The sequence below is a fragment of the Eschrichtius robustus genome, chromosome 13 (assembly GCF_028021215.1).
Source record: "Eschrichtius robustus isolate mEscRob2 chromosome 13, mEscRob2.pri, whole genome shotgun sequence".
NCBI lineage: Eukaryota > Metazoa > Chordata > Mammalia > Artiodactyla > Eschrichtiidae > Eschrichtius > Eschrichtius robustus.
In genome coordinates, this window is record NC_090836.1 from 12356671 (window position 1) to 12375816 (window position 19146).

The 19146-nt window shown below is 39.0% G+C and overlaps 2 protein-coding genes across 2 annotated transcripts; one reads left to right on the forward strand and one right to left on the reverse strand.

The window, feature by feature from the left end:
- The first annotated feature begins 3467 nt into the window (after positions 1 to 3467).
- Positions 3468 to 4199, forward strand: C13H12orf60 (chromosome 13 C12orf60 homolog). Its single transcript, XM_068561925.1, has one exon. It carries the CDS (start codon positions 3468 to 3470, stop codon positions 4197 to 4199), a length of 732 nt encoding a protein of 243 aa, XP_068418026.1.
- Positions 4200 to 7342: 3143 nt separating this feature from the next.
- On the reverse strand, positions 7343 to 18884 carry ART4 (ADP-ribosyltransferase 4 (inactive) (Dombrock blood group)). The gene is made up of 3 exons (XM_068560774.1): positions 17974 to 18884; positions 14860 to 15568; positions 7343 to 7652 (listed from the first exon to the last, which is right to left on the reverse strand). Exons 1-3 carry the CDS (start codon positions 18142 to 18144, stop codon positions 7561 to 7563), a joined length of 972 nt encoding a protein of 323 aa, XP_068416875.1. The 5' UTR covers positions 18145 to 18884; the 3' UTR covers positions 7343 to 7560.
- Positions 18885 to 19146: the final 262 nt, after the last annotated feature.

The following is a 19146-nucleotide window of genomic DNA, read 5'->3' on the forward strand; positions in this document are numbered from 1 at the left end:
CTTTCCTGGCTGGAAGTTCTGCTGTTTATCACTATCTCTCTTGTTATCTTGGTTAATTGTCTTGACAATATAAAAACCTTAAAGATCAACTTGACTCCTTTCCCTTAATGCTTAGATCAGAGTCTCCCATGCTTCTTTCTCTAGGTTCTGTCCTAATCCCCACTGATTCCTCTACAGCAAAGACACATCAGAAGCAAGAAAATCACTCAGCCTCAGTATAACTTACTGGAAAGACCATGGGCTTTAGAATTGTACAGTCCCTATTTTGTGTACCCAGAGCCATGGGTTACGAGCCATGTAACCCTGGGAAAGTAATTTAATCTCTCTACTTTTTTTCATAGATGTCATGTGAGTACTAGTTTGTAATTTATGGATTGGCATAAAAGGACTATGAGATAATAAATGTAAAGCACTTGGCCAGTACCTGTTTTATGGCAAAAACTTACTAAATGATAGCTATTCTTAGTTAATAACAAAAATTCCTGTTGTTATTGAGTGGGTAGAGGATTCGGAACCAAGATGCCAGCTAGGAGACTTGTGTTGTAAAATCTAAAGGTGCTGCCCTATAGTTGTAAAGAAGGACCAAGTGGGGTATTATTTTACTTTTGTCCCTCTGGGTCATTTTGCATTTGACATAGCCTAGGGCCCCACCATATAGGAACATGGGGAAAAAGGGAAAAAACTATTTGTGGCCAGTGTAGCCGAAGTATGGATGGATGGATAAGTAGGATTTCAATAGATGTGTAAGGAGGTTGGGTATGAAGGAGATGATGCAGGTGAAGGGAAAACTGTGAACAAAAAACTGTGGAGCATTTTCAGGGAACAAAATTAATCCACTATGCTGGTGGCACAGAGTATATGTGGGAGCAGTGAAGGGAAGGCAAGTAGTGGAAAATTGAGAGCAGTTTGTTGATGGCCTTAGATGCCATGCTAGGAAATTGTATTTTATTCTTTAGGCAATACTGAACCATTGAAGGTTTTTGGTTATGGGATAATATTAGGAGGTTTGGATTTCAGGAAAGTCAGTTTATACAAACTGGATTAGTGGGTATGGACAATAAAGCATGGGTTACCAACTCCAATACCTATAGTAACTGGACAAGATATGTAAGTAATTGAAACACTCAGTGTAAGGCAATAGGGTATAGAGGGTGAATGTCTAGTCTAAAGGGGACAACCTCAGCTCTAGGAAATTTCTCCAACTCAGAAAAAGGACTTAATGCTACCAGTTAATTTCATTTTTTCAATAATCAGTAGAAATCCAGATTTCTATGTTTCAATTTTTAAATTTGCAACTGATAAAAATTTTGAAAATACACTGTGGTAGGTCAAACAAAGCATATCTGCTGGTTAGATTTTGCCTGTGGATTGCCAGTTTGTGACCCCTTGACAAAAATATTGAGATCAAATGTGAGACCATTAAAGTTGTCTAGATGAGAGTTAACTGGGGTAGTAGTTATGGGAATGGAAGGGAGGGGATGGATTGAAATAAGTTCAAAGGGAGTTAACAAATTTTAGGGACTGATTTAATATGGGGAAGAGAAAAGGAAAAGGGATTTGAGCCTCAATAATGAGGCAAGGATTAAGAGGAGAAAGTGTTTTCCGAGGAGATGAGAGCAGTTTTGGATAATTGTATGGCATATACTGGTGCAGTCACCATGTGGAGATGACCAGTAGGTAGTTGGAAATGTAGATCTGGAGATCGGGAGAATTGCTGAGCCTACGCAATGAGGTTTAGGAGTCATCTGCATACAGATGGCATTTGTAGTTATGAGATCTTGAAGGGAGAAAGTGTACAATATAATGGGGGCCAAAAACACAGCCTTGTGGCACTTAGGAGACTGGAGAGGCATTGGTGGTATAAGGAAGAGAAACCTATAAAATAAATAAATGCTTAGAGAGGATATAGAAGGACCAGAGTTATACAGCATCATGGAGCCCTCAAGAGGAAATAATCTTGAAGTAGGAAGAGGTATTCAGCAATTTTAATAATGCAGAGAACTCAAGATGGTTAAGGCCTGGAAATAGGCCAAGAGATTTGATAATTAGAAGTTATTGGTGCCCTACAGGAAAATAGTAAGGGATAGAATAAATTACAAAGAATCTCTCTCTTGAGAAATTTGAGAATTAAAGGAAGGAGTGGGATGGAATCATTACTTGAAGAGAAATCAGAGTCAAACTTTTTTTTTTTAAACTGAATAGGGCAGGTTTTTTTTGTTTTTGTTTTTGTTTTTTTGCTGCACCATGTGGCTTGCAGGAGCTCAATTCCCTGACCAGGGATTGAACACAGGCCACAGCAGTGAAAGCCTGGAATCCTAACCAACTGAGTAGGGAACTGAGTATGCATGTAGTTAAAGGAGAAGGAAAAATAAAGAGGGAGTGATGGAGGATGCAAGATGTATTAGTCAGCTTGGGCTGCCATAACAAAATACCATAGACTGGGGGCTTGGGCAACAGAAGTTTTATTTTCTCACAGCTCTGGAGTCTGGGAAATATAAGATCAAAGTACCAGCCCATTCAGTTTTTGGTGAGGGCTCTCTTCCTGATTTGCAGGCAGTCACCTTCTTGCTGCATCCTCACAAGGTGGAGAGAGTGAGGGAGGGAGCTCTCTGGTGTCTCCTCTTACAAGGACACTAATCCTTTCGTACCAGGGCCCTGCCCTTATTACTTCATTAACCTTAATTACCTCCTGAAGGACCTGTCTCCAATTACAGTCATACTGGAAATCAGGGTGTCAACACATGAATTTTGGGAGGACTTCAGTTCACAGCACAAGAGAAAAGGGGAGATGATTGATAGAGCAGAATTCTAGAGGAAATACCAAAAGAGGATTGTGAACATTGGTTAGAAACATTAACATTTTTCTCTACTGCAGAAGAAGACCAGTTGTAATGAAAGTACAGAAAGGATAGGACAGACATTGGGAGTTTGCATTAGATGGCCTTGATCTTCTTTGGAATATTGCATTCTCTACCTCCTCAGTCTGCTGTTATCCACCTTTCAGAGTTACTTTATAGTTTATATATTCTGTCCATGATTTTTAGTTGTCATCAGTAGGAAAGATTGGATGGAGTGTGCTTGCTCTATCTTAACTGAAACCAGAGCCCCTCTATGTAATTTTTAATGTTTTATCCAATCTTTTTCACTAGATTGGATAGGTATTGAGGGTAATACCTGCGAATACTGTCACTCCATATGTCAGCATATCTAATTCAGGATCTAGCATGCAATATTTGATATGTGGTTTAAATTTAACAAAACCCCCCGATTCTACTCTGTTTTAATTATTTTTAATTAAAGCACAAGATCATTTCTGTTTTAAAGCTTGTATAGCTTTCCAACCTTTGATAAGAGTTTTTCTCATGTTCAGATTATACTTTCAGTCTCTTTATGGTTGACAAATATACTTCTGGTTTTCATTTGGATTACTACTTGTTTTACAGTGCTGAAACATTTCTGCTGAAGAAATGTCTTCAGGGTCAGAAAAGGATAAAGAGAGGCTCGTTCAAGCTGCCAAAACCTTCTTCTTTCACATGCAAGATCTTGCTTCCTTCACAAATGCACTCACCGAATTGTTTAACAGCAGTATGAACACTCAGATCTTCTTGACGGCTGTGAAAGAAGATGGTAATGTTAAGGATGTCTTTGAATGGATGCTCAAAACTTTTAAGGAGATGCAATCTGCAGTGGTGGCACAGCAGGACAAAATGCAAAGTGAACCTTTATGTTCCAAGATTGCAACAGCTATGTGCTCTATGCTTGAGAAGAGTAGCAGTGTAAAGGAGTTGCAACAGTCAGCCAAAGAAATGTTCAAAAATGTCCATACACCGGTCATTGCCTCTGTGCTGAATAATGGTAACATCCTTGAGAGTTTGGAATCTTCTCTTTCACTCTTGATGAAATATCCCATCATGAATCTTCAGTTAAGTGACTTCTACAGAAAAGACACCAAAGAGCAATCAGATGATACCACATCTGAGAAAAGCCCAAGTCCTGGTCCATCCAAAGCCACTACAATAGACACCTTGAAAAAGTTGCAGGATGCACTAAACACTGAGAATGCCAAGGATACCATCGAGTCAGCTGCAGAGCAGATGGAGCAAATTGTCAAAACTATGGGAGCAATCTTAGAGATCCTCCAAAAAGCCACAAAAACTATGGAAACCAAGTTTTCTGTGTTTAAGAAAGCCAAGGACTAGTAGGAGTGCAACAGTAGTGCTCATTTCTGTCAGAAAACCAATTCAAATCCTGCGAGTTTTTATAGGACTTTCTAAGACCTTGGATGCCAGACATGTGGTCTGTTGGGACATGAGTTTGAAGAGTAGTCACCTGGCAAAGCATTTACCTCAAGTTTTGCTTTATTCAAATAAAAATAAATAGTCAAAGAAACCCTGCTTGAAATGGCAGTTCCTGAAAAGAATATATTGTTCAAAAAAATCAAGTATGGTATTATATTTCAGGATGTTTCTAAACATAGTATTTCATCTTAAAGCATAATTGAAATAACCCTCAACTAATTCCCACTCTTAGTAATTCTATTTCTAGTTCCTATAGTGCGAATTCCAGGTAAATGTGTACACTATCACTAAATAATCTGGTTCAGGCCTAGGAAACAAAACTTTTGCATTTTTGTCGCTCATATACCAATTTCTGTACACTTCAAGTGGCTTGCCTATCATAAACCATCACTAAATACTTTTGATATGATTTATCCAGAAGTAAATAAGAATAATGAATGAGGAGTAATAGCATTTTCATGCCTATGTGAATAGGGCCAGAGCAGATGAGTTATTCTTTGTCTCCTACTGAAGTCTTATGATTAGGAGATAATAGAGGTTGAAAAATGGAAATACTCTAACATTTTACACAAAAAAGGACCTAGTGCTTGTTACTTGACTGTAATAGAAGTAGGATTTCTGAGATGTGCTTGTATTGGGGAAAAAAGTTAGACAAATCCATTTGCCTACCAAAAAGTCTTGAGCTCTCATGAATTGCAAATGAGTGTATGCTCTCAAGATTGCCATATTTCAAAAACAAACAACCCAATCAAAAAATGGGCGGAAGACCTAAATAGACATTTCTCCAAAGAAGACATACAGATGGCCAAGAGGCACATGAAAAGTTGCTCAACATCACTAATTATTAGAGAAATGCAAAGCAAAACTACAATGAGGTATCACCTCACACTGGTCAGAATGGCCATCATAAAAAACCTACAAACAATAAATGCTGGAGAGGGTGTGGAGAAAAGGGAACCCTCTTACACTGTTGATGGGAATGTAAATTGATACAGCCACTGTGCAGAACAGTATGGAGGTTCCTTAAAAAACTAAAAATAGAACTACCATCTGACCCAGCAATCCCACTACTGGGCATATACCCTGAGAAAACCATAATTCAAAAAGACACATGTACCCCAATGTTCATTGCAGCACTATTTACAATAGCCAGGATGTGGAAACAACCTAAGTGTCCATCAACAGATGACTGGATAAAGAAGATGTGGTACATATATACAATGGAATATTACTCAGCCATCAAAAGGAACGAAATTGGGTCATTTGTAGAGATGTGATGGACCTAGAGTCTGTCATACAGAGTGCAGTAAGTCAGAGAAAAACAAGTATCATATCATTAACGCATATATGTGGAATCTAGAAAATGGTACAAATGAACCTATTTGCAGGGCAGGAATAGAGACACAGACGTAGAGAACAGATGGGTGGACACAGGAGGGAAGGGAAGGGTGGGATGAATTGGGAGATTAGGATTGACATATATACACTACCATGTGTAAAATAGATAGCTAGTGGGAACCTGCTGTATAGCACAGGGAGCTCAGCTCGGTGCTCTGTGATGATCTAGATGGGTGGGATGGGGTGGGGAGGGAGGTCCAAGAGGGAGGGGATATATGTATACATATAGCTGATTCACTTCATTGTACAGCAGAAACTAACACAACATTGTAAAGTGATTATACTCCAGTTAAAAAAAAAAGACTGCCATATTTCACATGATACCTAATAGGAACTTTGTTACGAACAAGAAAGGCAATTAATAACTTTAGTTTGTTTTTTTTTCTTTATAAGAAGTATGGAATTTACTACTTTAAAAGCAGTTAACTCTAGTTCTCTATTGGAATTTTCCTTTCTGAGAATACCTAAGATTTTTCCTCATTTAAACATTTTCTTGTTTAAAATTTTAAATCCTATTTTCTCTTTAAATAAATGCTTGCTTCTTATCTAAATCTCAGAGGAGCTAAGTAGCCTGGACTTTCAGAATTCAAAGGTATGGAACTAGCTCTCACCTTCACCCCATTTAGCCCAATTAGTAGGGTCTTTAGAGACCTAGCAATCCCCCATCACCCCACTTATCTTGTCTACTACCTGAAAGAAGAGTCGGGGAACATTCCCAGCTGTGAAGTTCGATGATTTATACTTCTTTTTAACTGTTTGCACATAATGGGGACTTAATATATCTTTGATATTTCCTTGGTAATTAGATTTTTTTTTCCTCCTTTATCTCCACATACATACACTTGTTTTCCTAACAAATGTGCTTAAATTTGTGATGAAGGCTTAAAATCTAATTTGCCATAAAGTCCTCTGTGAATTAACATATGAGTTTAAATTTTAACTTTTGTAATACTTTAGAAGAAACCTGTGTGCAACACCCCATTACTGGCAGTCAATGAGATTCCACTAACATCTTTCATTAACCTTCCCTTTTGTTTCTTGGGTTTCCATGTTTCCTCCCATCTGAGACTACATTGGTTTGGTCTTGAATGATGATAAAAATCTCTAAAAAAATTTAAAAATAATAAAATTGCTTGACATCAGGGAAAAAAATCTCTAAAGAAATTTCACACCTTAAGTATGCCTCTGGGGCTCAACGCTGTCTCATTTGATGAATTTGTCCTTTGCTTTCTAACTCAAGAGTCTCTGATTTGTTCCTAATATTTAGGATCATTAAATAAAAAATAAGGGAAAATCATTGTATTCATCATAACACTCCTTCAATTGTTTAAGATAGAAAATTTAATTCAAATTATTGAAGCAAAGATATAATTTATTGATTTATGTAATGAAAAAGCCCATGGTATCCAGTTTCAGGCACAGTTGGATTTAGGGGCACATAGACTCTCACCAAGATTCACTTTCTTTTCATTTCTCAGCTCTTCTTTCATGTGTTAGCTCCATTCTCAGGAAGATAGGGTCTCTCTTCTCAGTAGCAAGATAGCTGCTAGCGATTCTAGGCTCATATTCTGCTTTCACTAATCTCCACTCAAAAAAAAAAATGGCCCCCACCCCACTCCCAGCCCCAGTTCCAATAAAGTACCCTGATTATGTCTCACAGGCTCAGATTGAGTCAATTTCTACCCAACATGAATCTCTGTATCCATGAAGAAGAAATATACCTACAGGTCTACCCATAGGCAGTGGACTGAGCCAGCTCTGAATCAGTTGATAGCTGGGCAGAATGATTCTTTATGGGTATTCAGGGTGCCCTGACTGGAATAAAGCAAAAGGGTACAGGGAAGGCAAAAACCACAACCTTCCTTTATGCTCTACTTTTGGAAGAGATGATGACACAGGTCAAAAATGAGAGGGAAGCAATAACTACGGGAGTAGGGATGCACTTTTTGCTGGAAGCTGTGAAAACAAAAAAACATAAAAAGAGTTAGAGATGTCTTAGGTAGCAGAGATTTTTTTATAAAAAAACCACCTCATTTCTTCTTTGGTTCACTTTTTAAACTTAGAAAATTCCTAACAAAAATATTTGAAGCTAGCAATTTTTTAAAAATTAATTTCTTTTTTATATGGCAGGCTCTTATTAGTTATCTATTTTATACATATTAGTGTATACATGTCAGTCCCAGTCTCCCAATTCATCCCACCTGCCCTGCCACTTTCCCCCCTTGGTGTCCATACGTTTGTTCTCTACATCTGTGTCTGTATTTCTGCCTTGCAAACCAGTTCATCTGTACCATTTTTCTAGATTCCACATATATGCTTTAATATATGATATTTGTTTTTCTCTTTCTGACTTACTTCACTCTGTATGACAGTCTCTAGGTCCATCCACGTGTCTACAAATGACCCAATTTCGTTCCTTTTTATGGCTGAGTAATATTCCATTGTATATATATACCACATCTTCTTTATCCATTCGTCTGTTGATGGGCATTTAGGTTGCTTTCATGACCTGGCTATTGTAAATAGTGTGAAGCTAGCCACTTTAAAAAAAATATTCTCTCTTAGAGTTCTCTAACTGACAGCTTGCTTATTTTGCAGATGATAAAACAGGTACCAAGAGGTTAAGAGGTGTACCTCAGGTACCCAGCAAGTTGGGGGTAGAGATCTCCGGATTTCCCATCTTTATCATCATCAGCAGCAGAATTATTACCAATACCATCATCCCCATCTTAATTATCACCATCTTTATCACCATTATGAAAGTGAACATTGATTAAAGGCTTACTCTGTGCTGGGATCATTGTAAGTACTTGCTATAAATTAACTCATTTAATCCACACAAAAACTATGAGGCATTTATCCTCATTATCCTCATTTTTTAGTTGATAAAACTGTGACACAGAGATGTGAAGAAACTTGTCAAACATCACGCATCTAGTAAGTAGTGTAGGCAGCCATCAAACTTAGGCAGTCTGGCTCAACTCTGTATTTGTAACCACTGTATTATCTCTCCATATATTGCATGTCCATTCATCAGATTTTTTTTATTACAAGGTGAGCAAAGACAATTCACACAGTCCTGTTTGGTGTGTGTGTGTGTGTGTATACTGCCTACACGTACACACTCTTCATGGGAAAGGGTAGCAGCCACTAAGATGTGGCTGATGGAAGAAACACTGAAATATAAAAAATTATTGTCAGGTATAACTATTAACTGGGAGTACAATGGGATAAGGATATAGAATGAGATGGAAGATGTAAACCTTTAAAAAATGCTCTAGGGCTTCCCTGGTGGTGCAGTGGTTAGGAGTCTGCCTGTCAATGCAGGGCACACGGGTTCAAGCCCTGGTCCAGGAGGATCCCACGTGCCGCGGAGCAGCTAAGCCCGTGGGCCACGGCTGCTTAGCCTGCGCTCTAGAGCCCGCGAGCCACAACTACTGAGCCCACGTGCCTAGAGCCTGTGCTCCGCCACAAGAGAAGCCACTGCAATGAGAAGCCCGTGCACCGCGGTGAAGAGTAGCCCCCGCTCGCCACAACTAGAGAGGGCCCATGTGCAGCAACGAAGACCCAATGCAGCCAAAAATAAAATAAATAAAATAAATAAATAAAAATTTAAAAATGCTCCAAAGAGTGGAATCTCCTTTTCCACCAGCCTTTGCTGATTATTTAGCACAGAAAAGACATTTGAGGTAGAAAATCATTCAACTTTGTGATTGCCTCAATTCTTTGATGACCATATTGTTTGATAGGGTGATCAGATGATGGGGAAATACTTTTCCATTACTTCCACATAATATATAAGATCCCTTGAGTTTCCTGGAATTTCTATTTGGAAAATTACCAACAGTAATTTTCAAAACCCCACTTTTCTTAGATAAGAAAAATTAATAATGCATACTTATTTCTAAGCTTTTGTCAAAGTTTGTGTTAAAATTGTATTATCTGAATTCTCACAGGGACCTAGGAACGATCAATACCACTTCAGCAGGTCACTCCTTAGAATGATTCTTAGGCATTTTCTGTTTTGTTTTCTCTTCATTGAGGCTAGAGATCACACGGACCTCTAACCCCACCCTTTCTCACTTTTTCATGGGATAAGATTCTACTGAAGAGTTGTCAGCAACCGATTGACAAGGAAACAATGTAACAGAAAGATTATGATTTGAGGGTGTAATTGGCTTTGGTATTGAAGCTCTACCCCTAGATGCTTGACTGTGATCATTTTTGTTACTTTCATTGGGCCTCAGTTTTCTCATCTGTAAGATGAGAGCACCTCCAGGTTTTTGGAAATACTAGGATCACCACCACTACTCTTCACTTTGCTTCACTGTGATTATGCTAATGTTCAAGTAAGAGACAAATATAGAGACATTACTATGTGGTAATCATACTCATCCTTCAAAACCACCTCTTAAGCTCCCTTCATAATAACTAGGATATTAAAAATAGCTTATTTCAATTTTATTTTCTCAGGTTAACGTAACTTTTCTTTCCTAACTCTCTTGATACTTTTTCTCTACCTCTCATACGGTCATTATCATTTCTACCTCACATTATTATTATTATTATTATTATTATTATTATTTTCACACAGGCAGACAATATATTTAGGAGAATAAATGAAAAAAATCTGTGAATTAAATGAATTACAATCTACAAAATTTCTCATTTCAGAACAACTCACATTAACTTTACTTTTGTATTTGTCTTTACTTTTCTTCTAGACTATTCAATGCTTTTTATTCCCTCTGTCCCTAGGACAGTACTTTTCAAATTGGAGGTTGTGATCCCATTAATGGTTTGTGACATCAGTTCAGTAGGTCATGGCCATCAATCTTTAATAATGTAATAAAATAGGTTAAGATAAAAAACACTAGTTAAATGAATGTGAAAAGATCAACTATTATCTTGTTATATATACATTTGTGTGAACGTATTTGTATATTTATATGAATGTGAAGTGTGTTTATAATGTCAATAGTCAGAGTCACAGAAGATTGAAACCAATTGTAGGTTCTCAATAACATTTTTGAATGGCAAAATAAATCTCCTGAAAGTGACCTACAGAGAAAACTGTCCTGGACTTTTTGTCAGAAAAAATGGGAAAGGGTCTCACTTTTGTTATTTATAGCCTGCTTGAATAATCTTACAAAAACCATTTAACCTTTCTAATCCTCAGTGCTCACATCATTATAGGGGGGTCAATAGCCCAAAGTACAGGTGGTTGTAAGAATTAAACAGGTAATGTGTGTGAAAGCCTTTTGTAAACTAAATTTCTACACAAATACCATTTTATTGGTGTATTATAACCTGAATTTGGTCACCTCTGCCTTAGGTATACAGTCTGGGGAGAAATGCATAATTATTATGCCTTTTATCTCATGAAGTCTGAATCTGTGAGTTAGATTGTTCAGAAATACATATTCAATCTCTTGAAAAAAGCAAAAAAAAAAAAAGGTAAATGTGACATGCAGTATATCTAGTTAATCTTATTTGGTGGTAAATGTTATCTATAACCTCTTTCTGTCAAAATTTAGAGTGATGAGTGTTATTCTTTTAGAATGTTGTCTATGGGACTTCCCTGGTGGTCCAGTGGTTAAGACTCCGTGCTTCCACTGAAGGGGTCCCGGGTGCGATTCCTGGTGGGGGGAACTAAGATCCCGCAAGCCGCATGGCATGGCCAAAAAAAATGTATTTCTTCTGTCTCTTCCTTTCTTTCTATTCTAACTGTCAATATTACTGAAGTAGACATTTGTGCTATTAAACTATTATCCCAGCTCCATGTGCAAAGTACTTTCCCAGGATTTTTCAATTGTGTTTGAGAGGGTGGGTAACAAGTGCTATCACAACTTTCCCTCCAGGCAAGTATTGCCCCCATATTATAAATGAAGAAACAGGCTCAGATTTGTCATTTGCACAAGGCCACAGAGCTACTAACATATGCCCAGCTCTCACTGGTTCCACCATCTCTGCTCTACCCATCATGCCCTGTGGTCTCCAGATTCATCCAATTACTCATTCTTTCATCCATTCGTCTGAGACAGACATGCTACTTCAAGGTAAGTGTGATGCCACAAATTGGGAAAATTACTTTGGGATAACTGAAGCCCAGAGTAAAAGAAAATAGGAAACAGTAGGTTAATAAAATAAAGACTTATAATGGTAATAGTAATAGTAGCTAAAGAGTTTTGATTACTTACTTACATGTGTCACATACGGTTCTAAGAGCTTTTGCGTGCGTTCATTCGTTTTCTCTTCACCAGAATCTTACAAGGTAAGTTTTATTTTTAAAAATTGTTCCCATTTTATATATAAAGAAACTGAGGCACAGAGAGACTCAGCCATTTGCCTGTATTCTCACTGCTAGTAACTGGCAAGATTAGCATGTAAAACCACACTGACTACAAACAATTGACTACATTTTTTCTAGAAGCATGCTTAAGAATTTTAATTATGTGAAACATTTTCGCAAATAAACCCCTCTTCTTTGTGAGTCCAATGATACAGAACAGAGCATGTATTTGAGTGTCTACAGATTTTTGGCACAGATTATTTTGCTGAAAGAAGCAACATTTAAGGACAAATAACTAACATAACATATTTTGAGTCTTCTAATGGGCCTGAAAACATGTTTCTATGGTAACAAGTACAGGTCATGGGAGGGGTGAGAGAAGAATTAGAAGAAGAAGCTATTAGTTTAGAATGTCTTAAACAATTTTTCTTTTGCCAACTCACTCCCGTCAATGTGTTATGCTACCAATTTGACCTCTTGACTCTTTGAAGGCCACAGATTCCTAGGAACTCTTTGAACTTGAGAACTTCAGTTACAGCTTAATGGAAGCAATTTTGAAATACATTGAAGGACTGGGGAAGCTCTGCTCTTTGATCTACCGTCTCTTCATTGGGAGAACTGCAGTGTCCCTGGTTGACCCATTTTAAATGCCTTCATGTTGCTTTTCACATATTGCGTCTGTCAGATTAAAAGGGAACCAGAGGGGGAAACATAAGTCACTGGCTCACAGGGACTTTTGGGGACATAGAATAGTTTGTGGCTTCTGCTGGTGAAAAGATCGAAAGGAGAAGAAACAGTTTCCTGAGAGGATTCCAGTTTCATGAGAAATTAGATCCTGTGAATTCCCCAGGCTGAGGTGAACGGTTAGTCCAGGTGATTGGTCAGAAGTCAAGTGGGCAACAGCACCCATCTAGAAAAACAGGGCTGGGGAGACCACTGACCTTACTCCCTCCCAGTGAAGGACTCTCAGATAAGAAAAACAGGCCGCCTCCCTTCTCCCATTGTTCATGTTTGCATCAATCTAATACTGCTCCAGGATGTTGCAATAAGCAGAGTGTTACTTATCAGTTAATGGAAATGACTGTTTCTGGCCTTACAGATAGGCCAGAGTGAGCAGGACCTTGACCTCAGTGTGGATGCCAGTTTGAGGACATTTGCAACACTGCAGCCCTGACGTGTTGAGAAATGCTGACAGGCTGAATTATTAACAGCAGCAGTGATGATGGGGTAGAGGAAGATTTGGGAATATTTCAAAGGTAGACCCTGTAGCTGGGCTGCAGTTGACTTTGAGTGTAAACGAATGCACATGTGGATAAGGACAGTCTTCCTCTTTCGGAATCAAACAGGGTACAGCATTTGCTACCGAATTTGCACAGCATTTGCTCTGTCAAACGACTGTGGCTGGCAAAATACAAGGATAAAATGGAATCAGTCACATGTTTTTCTAAAAAGAGACTAACATATTTTTATTGTGATAACCCTCATTTCTCCTGCTTTGCTTCATTTTTCACAATGTCACCAAGGATCTTGCTACAATACTGATCTGATTGATACTCCATTCCTTACAGACTTCTAATGGTTTCTCACTACTTACAGCATGAAGTTTGAAAGTCCTTGGCATGGAATACAAGAGTTTTTTTTTTAAACAATCTGGCCCCATCAGAACTCTCCAGCCCCTATGAGTCTCCTACTTCCTTTCTACTCTTGGCCTCTTCCTCTGTCCTACACACCCTGCATTCCAGCCATCCAGAATTTCAAAATTTCCCTGAAGATACCAGGCTGTTTGAAATCTCTGTGATTCAATATATGCTTTTTTCTGCTTGAAATGACTTTTTCTCTCTTTTTTCACTGAAAACCCCCATTCCTACTTCAAGTCCCAAGTGGTCTCCTATTGTGAAGCCTTCTCACTTTCCCCAGAGAGAACGAGCAGCTTCCTTCACCGAGCAGCCATAACCATTGCTTAAACATCTGGTGTATACTTAGTGCTCTTGTGTGTAGACATTTGTTCATATTTCCACTTCTCATTAGACTAAAAATCCTCCTAGGATAGTAATTTTGCTTTATTCATTTTGTATCGCCTGGGTCCTCCTATCCCAGTTCCTGGAACAGAGAAGAGGATTAATAGATAGGAGTGGATGAATAAATCACACCTCTTGCTTTATTTTTAGCACTTCTTGTTCATGAAATGACCATGACAAAAAATGAGCTTGAGGGAGAAGGTAAAGTGCTATATTTTATGCACTACCTTTTCCAGTAGAGATATTTACTCTCTCTGTCTAGAATGCCCCGTATATCCATGCCATTGCAAAGCACATTTTCCTACAGGTAGTTGAGGAGATAGAAGAGAGGAGAAACCAAGAAACAAGGTGAGTTTTCTCTAATCTGCCAATTCCACCATTACTGAAGGCCAATATCCATGTTTTTGGCCTTTTTCCCCCAAGCTCACTCAGAAAAACAACTTTTATAAAAGAATAGTGATGTAGAAAATAAATTTATGGTTACCAGGAGGGAAAATGGGGGGAGGGATAAATTGGGAGATTGGGATTGATGTATATACCCTACTATATATAAAATAGCTAACTAATAAGGACCTACTGTATAGCACAGGGAACTCTACTCAATACGCTATAATGACCTATATGGGAAAAGAATCTAAAAAAGAGTGGATATATGTATATGTATAACTGATTCACTTTGCTGTACACCTGAAACTAACACAACATTGTAAATCAACTATACTCCAATAAAAATTTTAAAAAGAAAAAGAAAAAATTAAGATTAATAAATAAATATTTCTTTGAAAAGATTAAAAAATAAATGGTGGCCTGCAATCCTGGTAAAAGTGGATTCAATTTGGATCAATAACAATACCTTTTAGCAGCTGACAGTTATACGTGCTCTGGGTCCCAGTTGACCGCAATTGCAACCAATTTCCTCTTGGGTGGTAGCTCGTATTTACAACTTCAAACAGCTCATAGGGAGGGACCAGGACCTCCTTCTTGAGAGAGAAGTCTTGTACAGGTGCCCCCAGGCAGGTCAATATGGTAAATAGAGTTTGGTCCCCAAACTTCTGTGCCTCTTCTCTCAGGAGAGAGGTGGAGAGGAATTGGCCAAAGCGAATGGTGGCACCCATGGGGGCTTCCAAGTAAACGCCCTTCACCTCATGGTGCACCTCATAACACAGAGAGTCATTCCTTGTGACAATCTCTTTCCTCAGCAGCTGGATTGCCGTGGTCAGGTAGTAGTGTAGATATTTGAAATGGAATGAATGTTTATATTGCTGGGGAGACCCAGCAGCACTGGCCATGGCTCTGGAGAAGTCTGAACGAACACTGTCGTTCAACGAATAAACCAAGATGGCCACAGCATGTGTAATAGTCATGTTCTCAGGGAGAGCTTTTCCTTGTCTCAACCAGGTTAAGTGTGCACGTTGCCAGACCCTGTGGTAATTCCTACCAGATTCTAGTTCTTTTGTAAAATAATCCCCTTGAATCAGGTCCTCCATGACTTGTTGGCTGCAGCCTTGGTACTGATCATCAAAGGAACTTGGTGCCAAGTCAAAGTCAATTTTAACTGCGACCTATAAGGAAAGAAAAATCTTGATTTTAATTTTTTAAATCCGATGGTGAATCTTGTTGACCTGAAGTAAATAGAGTGCCAGGTATTTCTGCAGCAAAGATAGGTCTATTCAGGATCAGCAGAGAGTTGCAATTCAGGTTCTGTGACTGCGGTGCGCCATGTACAAGTCCCTACAGGGCAAGGGAAGAAGAATGCTTTCATAGAGAAGAAAAGGAAGATGGGAGGGTATAGTAAACAAAGAGTTCATGGCTTTACATTCGCCCAGTCCTTGCCAGGAAAGAAGAGGTGTTTTTCTTCTTCCTGCTGGACTCTGCTATGTCGCAGGGCATGAGAGCTCCCCTTTCTGGTCTCCCGACTCTATTTAATTGAAGTTTCTGTTTTTTAAATTTTTACGGTGTGGTAGCAGATTTGCTACACTGTATAAGACCAAGTTGTCTGCTCAAAATCAGTATTTGCTGAAGTAAGTTTCACTCATAACCATTACACTGATCCAGTCCTTCCTGTATTTGTGACCCATGCTAGATGTTGAATTTGGTTTGACAAATATTACTGAAAGCACAAAAAATCCTCATCTCCCCACGGAGGAAGTGACCCTTTTTGTATCAGTGAAAACAGTCTTTTTGCATATTGAGTATTTTGAAGAAAAAAATTAATAATCAAAGTTTAATTATACTATGTTTCCTCTCCTAACCCCTTCACATTCTCACACGGGTGTTATAAGGAATATCTCTTTTATGAATACCTAAAACCTATATTAAGTCTTTGGCTTTGATTTAAGAGAAGACTTAAGTGATGAGTAATGTTGGGTTCTCCAAGGGGCCCCGCAGTAAATGACAACCCTCTCCTCTGCTCAGGACTTGAAACGTGAAGGCTAAAATATAATTTTTACTAGTGAATGAGAACACGTTGGAGCACCCATCTTTAGGTCTGATGGCTGGTGGGCTTGTTAAGGGTAAACCCCAGAATGAGCTGACTTGCCCACTTAGCTGCAGGCAGTATTGGATTGCAGCCTGTCTAGGTGAGATTCTTGTCATGGGAGGAACACAGAACTCATGCCTTTTGCCATTGGGTTAATTCTCAGGAGGAAGAAGAGCAAACACAGCATATCCAGTTATTCTTCCTGACGTTACCAGTCAAGTAACGTCTGTCCACCTCCAGGGGAGCGATGTGAGGAAAGGGTTGGACAGAGGTCAGTGGGGTTCCTGGTAAAGTCCTTCTTAGAAACCAGGAGTGGGAAAAAGACATTTTCTCATGGGTAGCCAATGGAATATTACTTATTGATACCCAGTGCATATTAAATTAAAGTTAGAGATTTGAAGACAAGTTCATTACGTATCATCCGTCCATAATTGAGAGCCATATTTTTCAGTTATGTAAATTTCAAGGTGTTTCCTTCTTGGCAAAGAAATGATGCTTTCCTAATGAACAGTACTTACTAAGGAACATATTAAGAGATAAAATTCCATCCAGTGAATGTCAACAGTGTTGTAGCTGGAACTCCAAAGCATACCATTTGGTATTTTTACTATGTTATTTATGGTGAGAAGTCATCTAGTTGTGTGTAAACTGGAACAAAATTTTAAGACTGCTTAAATGATTTTAACCGATAATTCTTTATAGCAGATTTGCAAATAGTTCTACAGAATCTATTTAAGCCAAAACAAAATAAAAAATATCTTCTATCAAACCTTGTAAACTCCAAAACTTTAATCTATTACTAGATATCAAATGGGTATTCTGTTTTCTTTCTTTCTTTTTTTTTTTTAAAGTTGAGAGTTATGTTTTATTCGGTGGGAATTTTTAGGACTTCAAGCCCGGGAGATGGCATCTCAAGTAACCCCAAGAGAACTGCTCTGAGGAGGTGAGGGGGGAGCTAGGATATATAGGAGTTTTGTAACAAAGGACAGGTACTCGGAACATGAAAAGATTACTGTTAATTAAAGAAAACCAGACATTAAAATTAAGGAATTTAGTGCTTTTCTATTTATGGGAAGATGCAAGAGTCTGGGCTCACTGAAACTGTTTTCGCTTAACAGTAGGTTATTTTTCATTATATAGAACTTTATAATGCCTCTTTTGAGTTGATCCATATGATACAGGATAAAGCCAACTAGACTTGGTTGATTTTGCTTTGTCCTACAGAAGCAATGTTTTACTTAAATTTTATGGAGAATCAAGAAAAAAATGCTATGCCTCTAGCATCTGTGATGCCAAATCTGTGAACTGTAAAGAACTCCACTATTTTTAATAATCGTTTTCAACCCTCTTTGCCAGCATTACTTGTTAGTTAAAATGTCTAAGTGAAATTATATCCCAAGGGACTAAAGGTCATCTAAAGGTTGCACCAGGAGAATGCTCCTTTGGAGCCCTGATCATAAAGAGATCACCTCCTCCGTGGTAACTCACCGTGGGTCTCTGCAGACTTGAGCACAGCAGCAGGAGAGGAAGTTGCCCTCTTAGGAGCCAGATTCTCACCTCGGGGGCTGCAGTATTTGGGAGAAGAATCCTTCTGCATCTGTTGGTCAAAGGGCAGCATTTGTTGGTGTTAAAAGCACTTCTTCGCCCTTGCAGCTTCATCCTGAAATCAGTTCTCAGGTTGCTCCTTCGGGGTTTTCTTCGGGTGAGTCTCAGCAAGAACCTTCCTCGCCTATGTCTATGTTGAGACTTCTGTTGACCACCACCAACTAGCAGTTTCCAAGGGAAGAAATCAACTCCAACTGACTTGCAAAGCTGAAATCTCTGTTGAATAGCCAGACTTGTGCACCAAATAAGGGATTCTGTAGTGAACTCAAATTAGTCTCCAACTTAAAAAAAATCCTGATCTAGTCTCTAGGCCGGGAAATTCCAAAGTCTTGTTAAGAGTCAGGACCACCAGCTTAGCCTTAACTTTCTTAAGAAGGCAGGAAGGGGCTTCCTTGGTGGCACAGTGATTAAGAATCCACCTGCCAATGCAGGGGGACACGGGTTCGAGACCTGGTCAGGGAAGATCCCACATGCCGCGGAGCAACAAAGCCCCTGCACCACAACTACTGAAGCCCTACGCCTAGAGCCCGTGCGCACCGCAACAATGAGTAGCCCCCGCTCTCTGCAACTGGAGAAAACCCACATGCAGCAACAAAGACCCAACGCAGCCAAAAATGAATAAATAAATAAATAAAAGAAAAAAAAGGCGGCAGGAAAAGGCATGCACCGTATGGTGTTTGGGGCCAAGTGGTTTTATCCTGAGCTGCAGCCTTTGAGTGCTATGATTGGCTCGTGCAGGTCCCTGGGAAGATGCCACCTCAAGGTGGGCCTATGTTGGGCTCATCTGGTACTGCTGATAGGCCCTGCCCAGAAGGGACTGCCACGAAGCAAAACAGTAGGGTTACTGCCAAAAAGAAAGCTCTCTTTGCTGCTTTTCCACTGCACGTTTGAAATCGTCCATACTAGAAATTATACCTGTTCAGATCACAGATCTTCTATGTTTTCTCTTCTAAAGGCATCAGATTCTCAATCCACACTGTTTCAGTCTGTAGCGAATCCAAATGACCACTGTCAGAAGACAGCCTCTGAGCGGCCGACAGCACTCAAAAGTAGGTG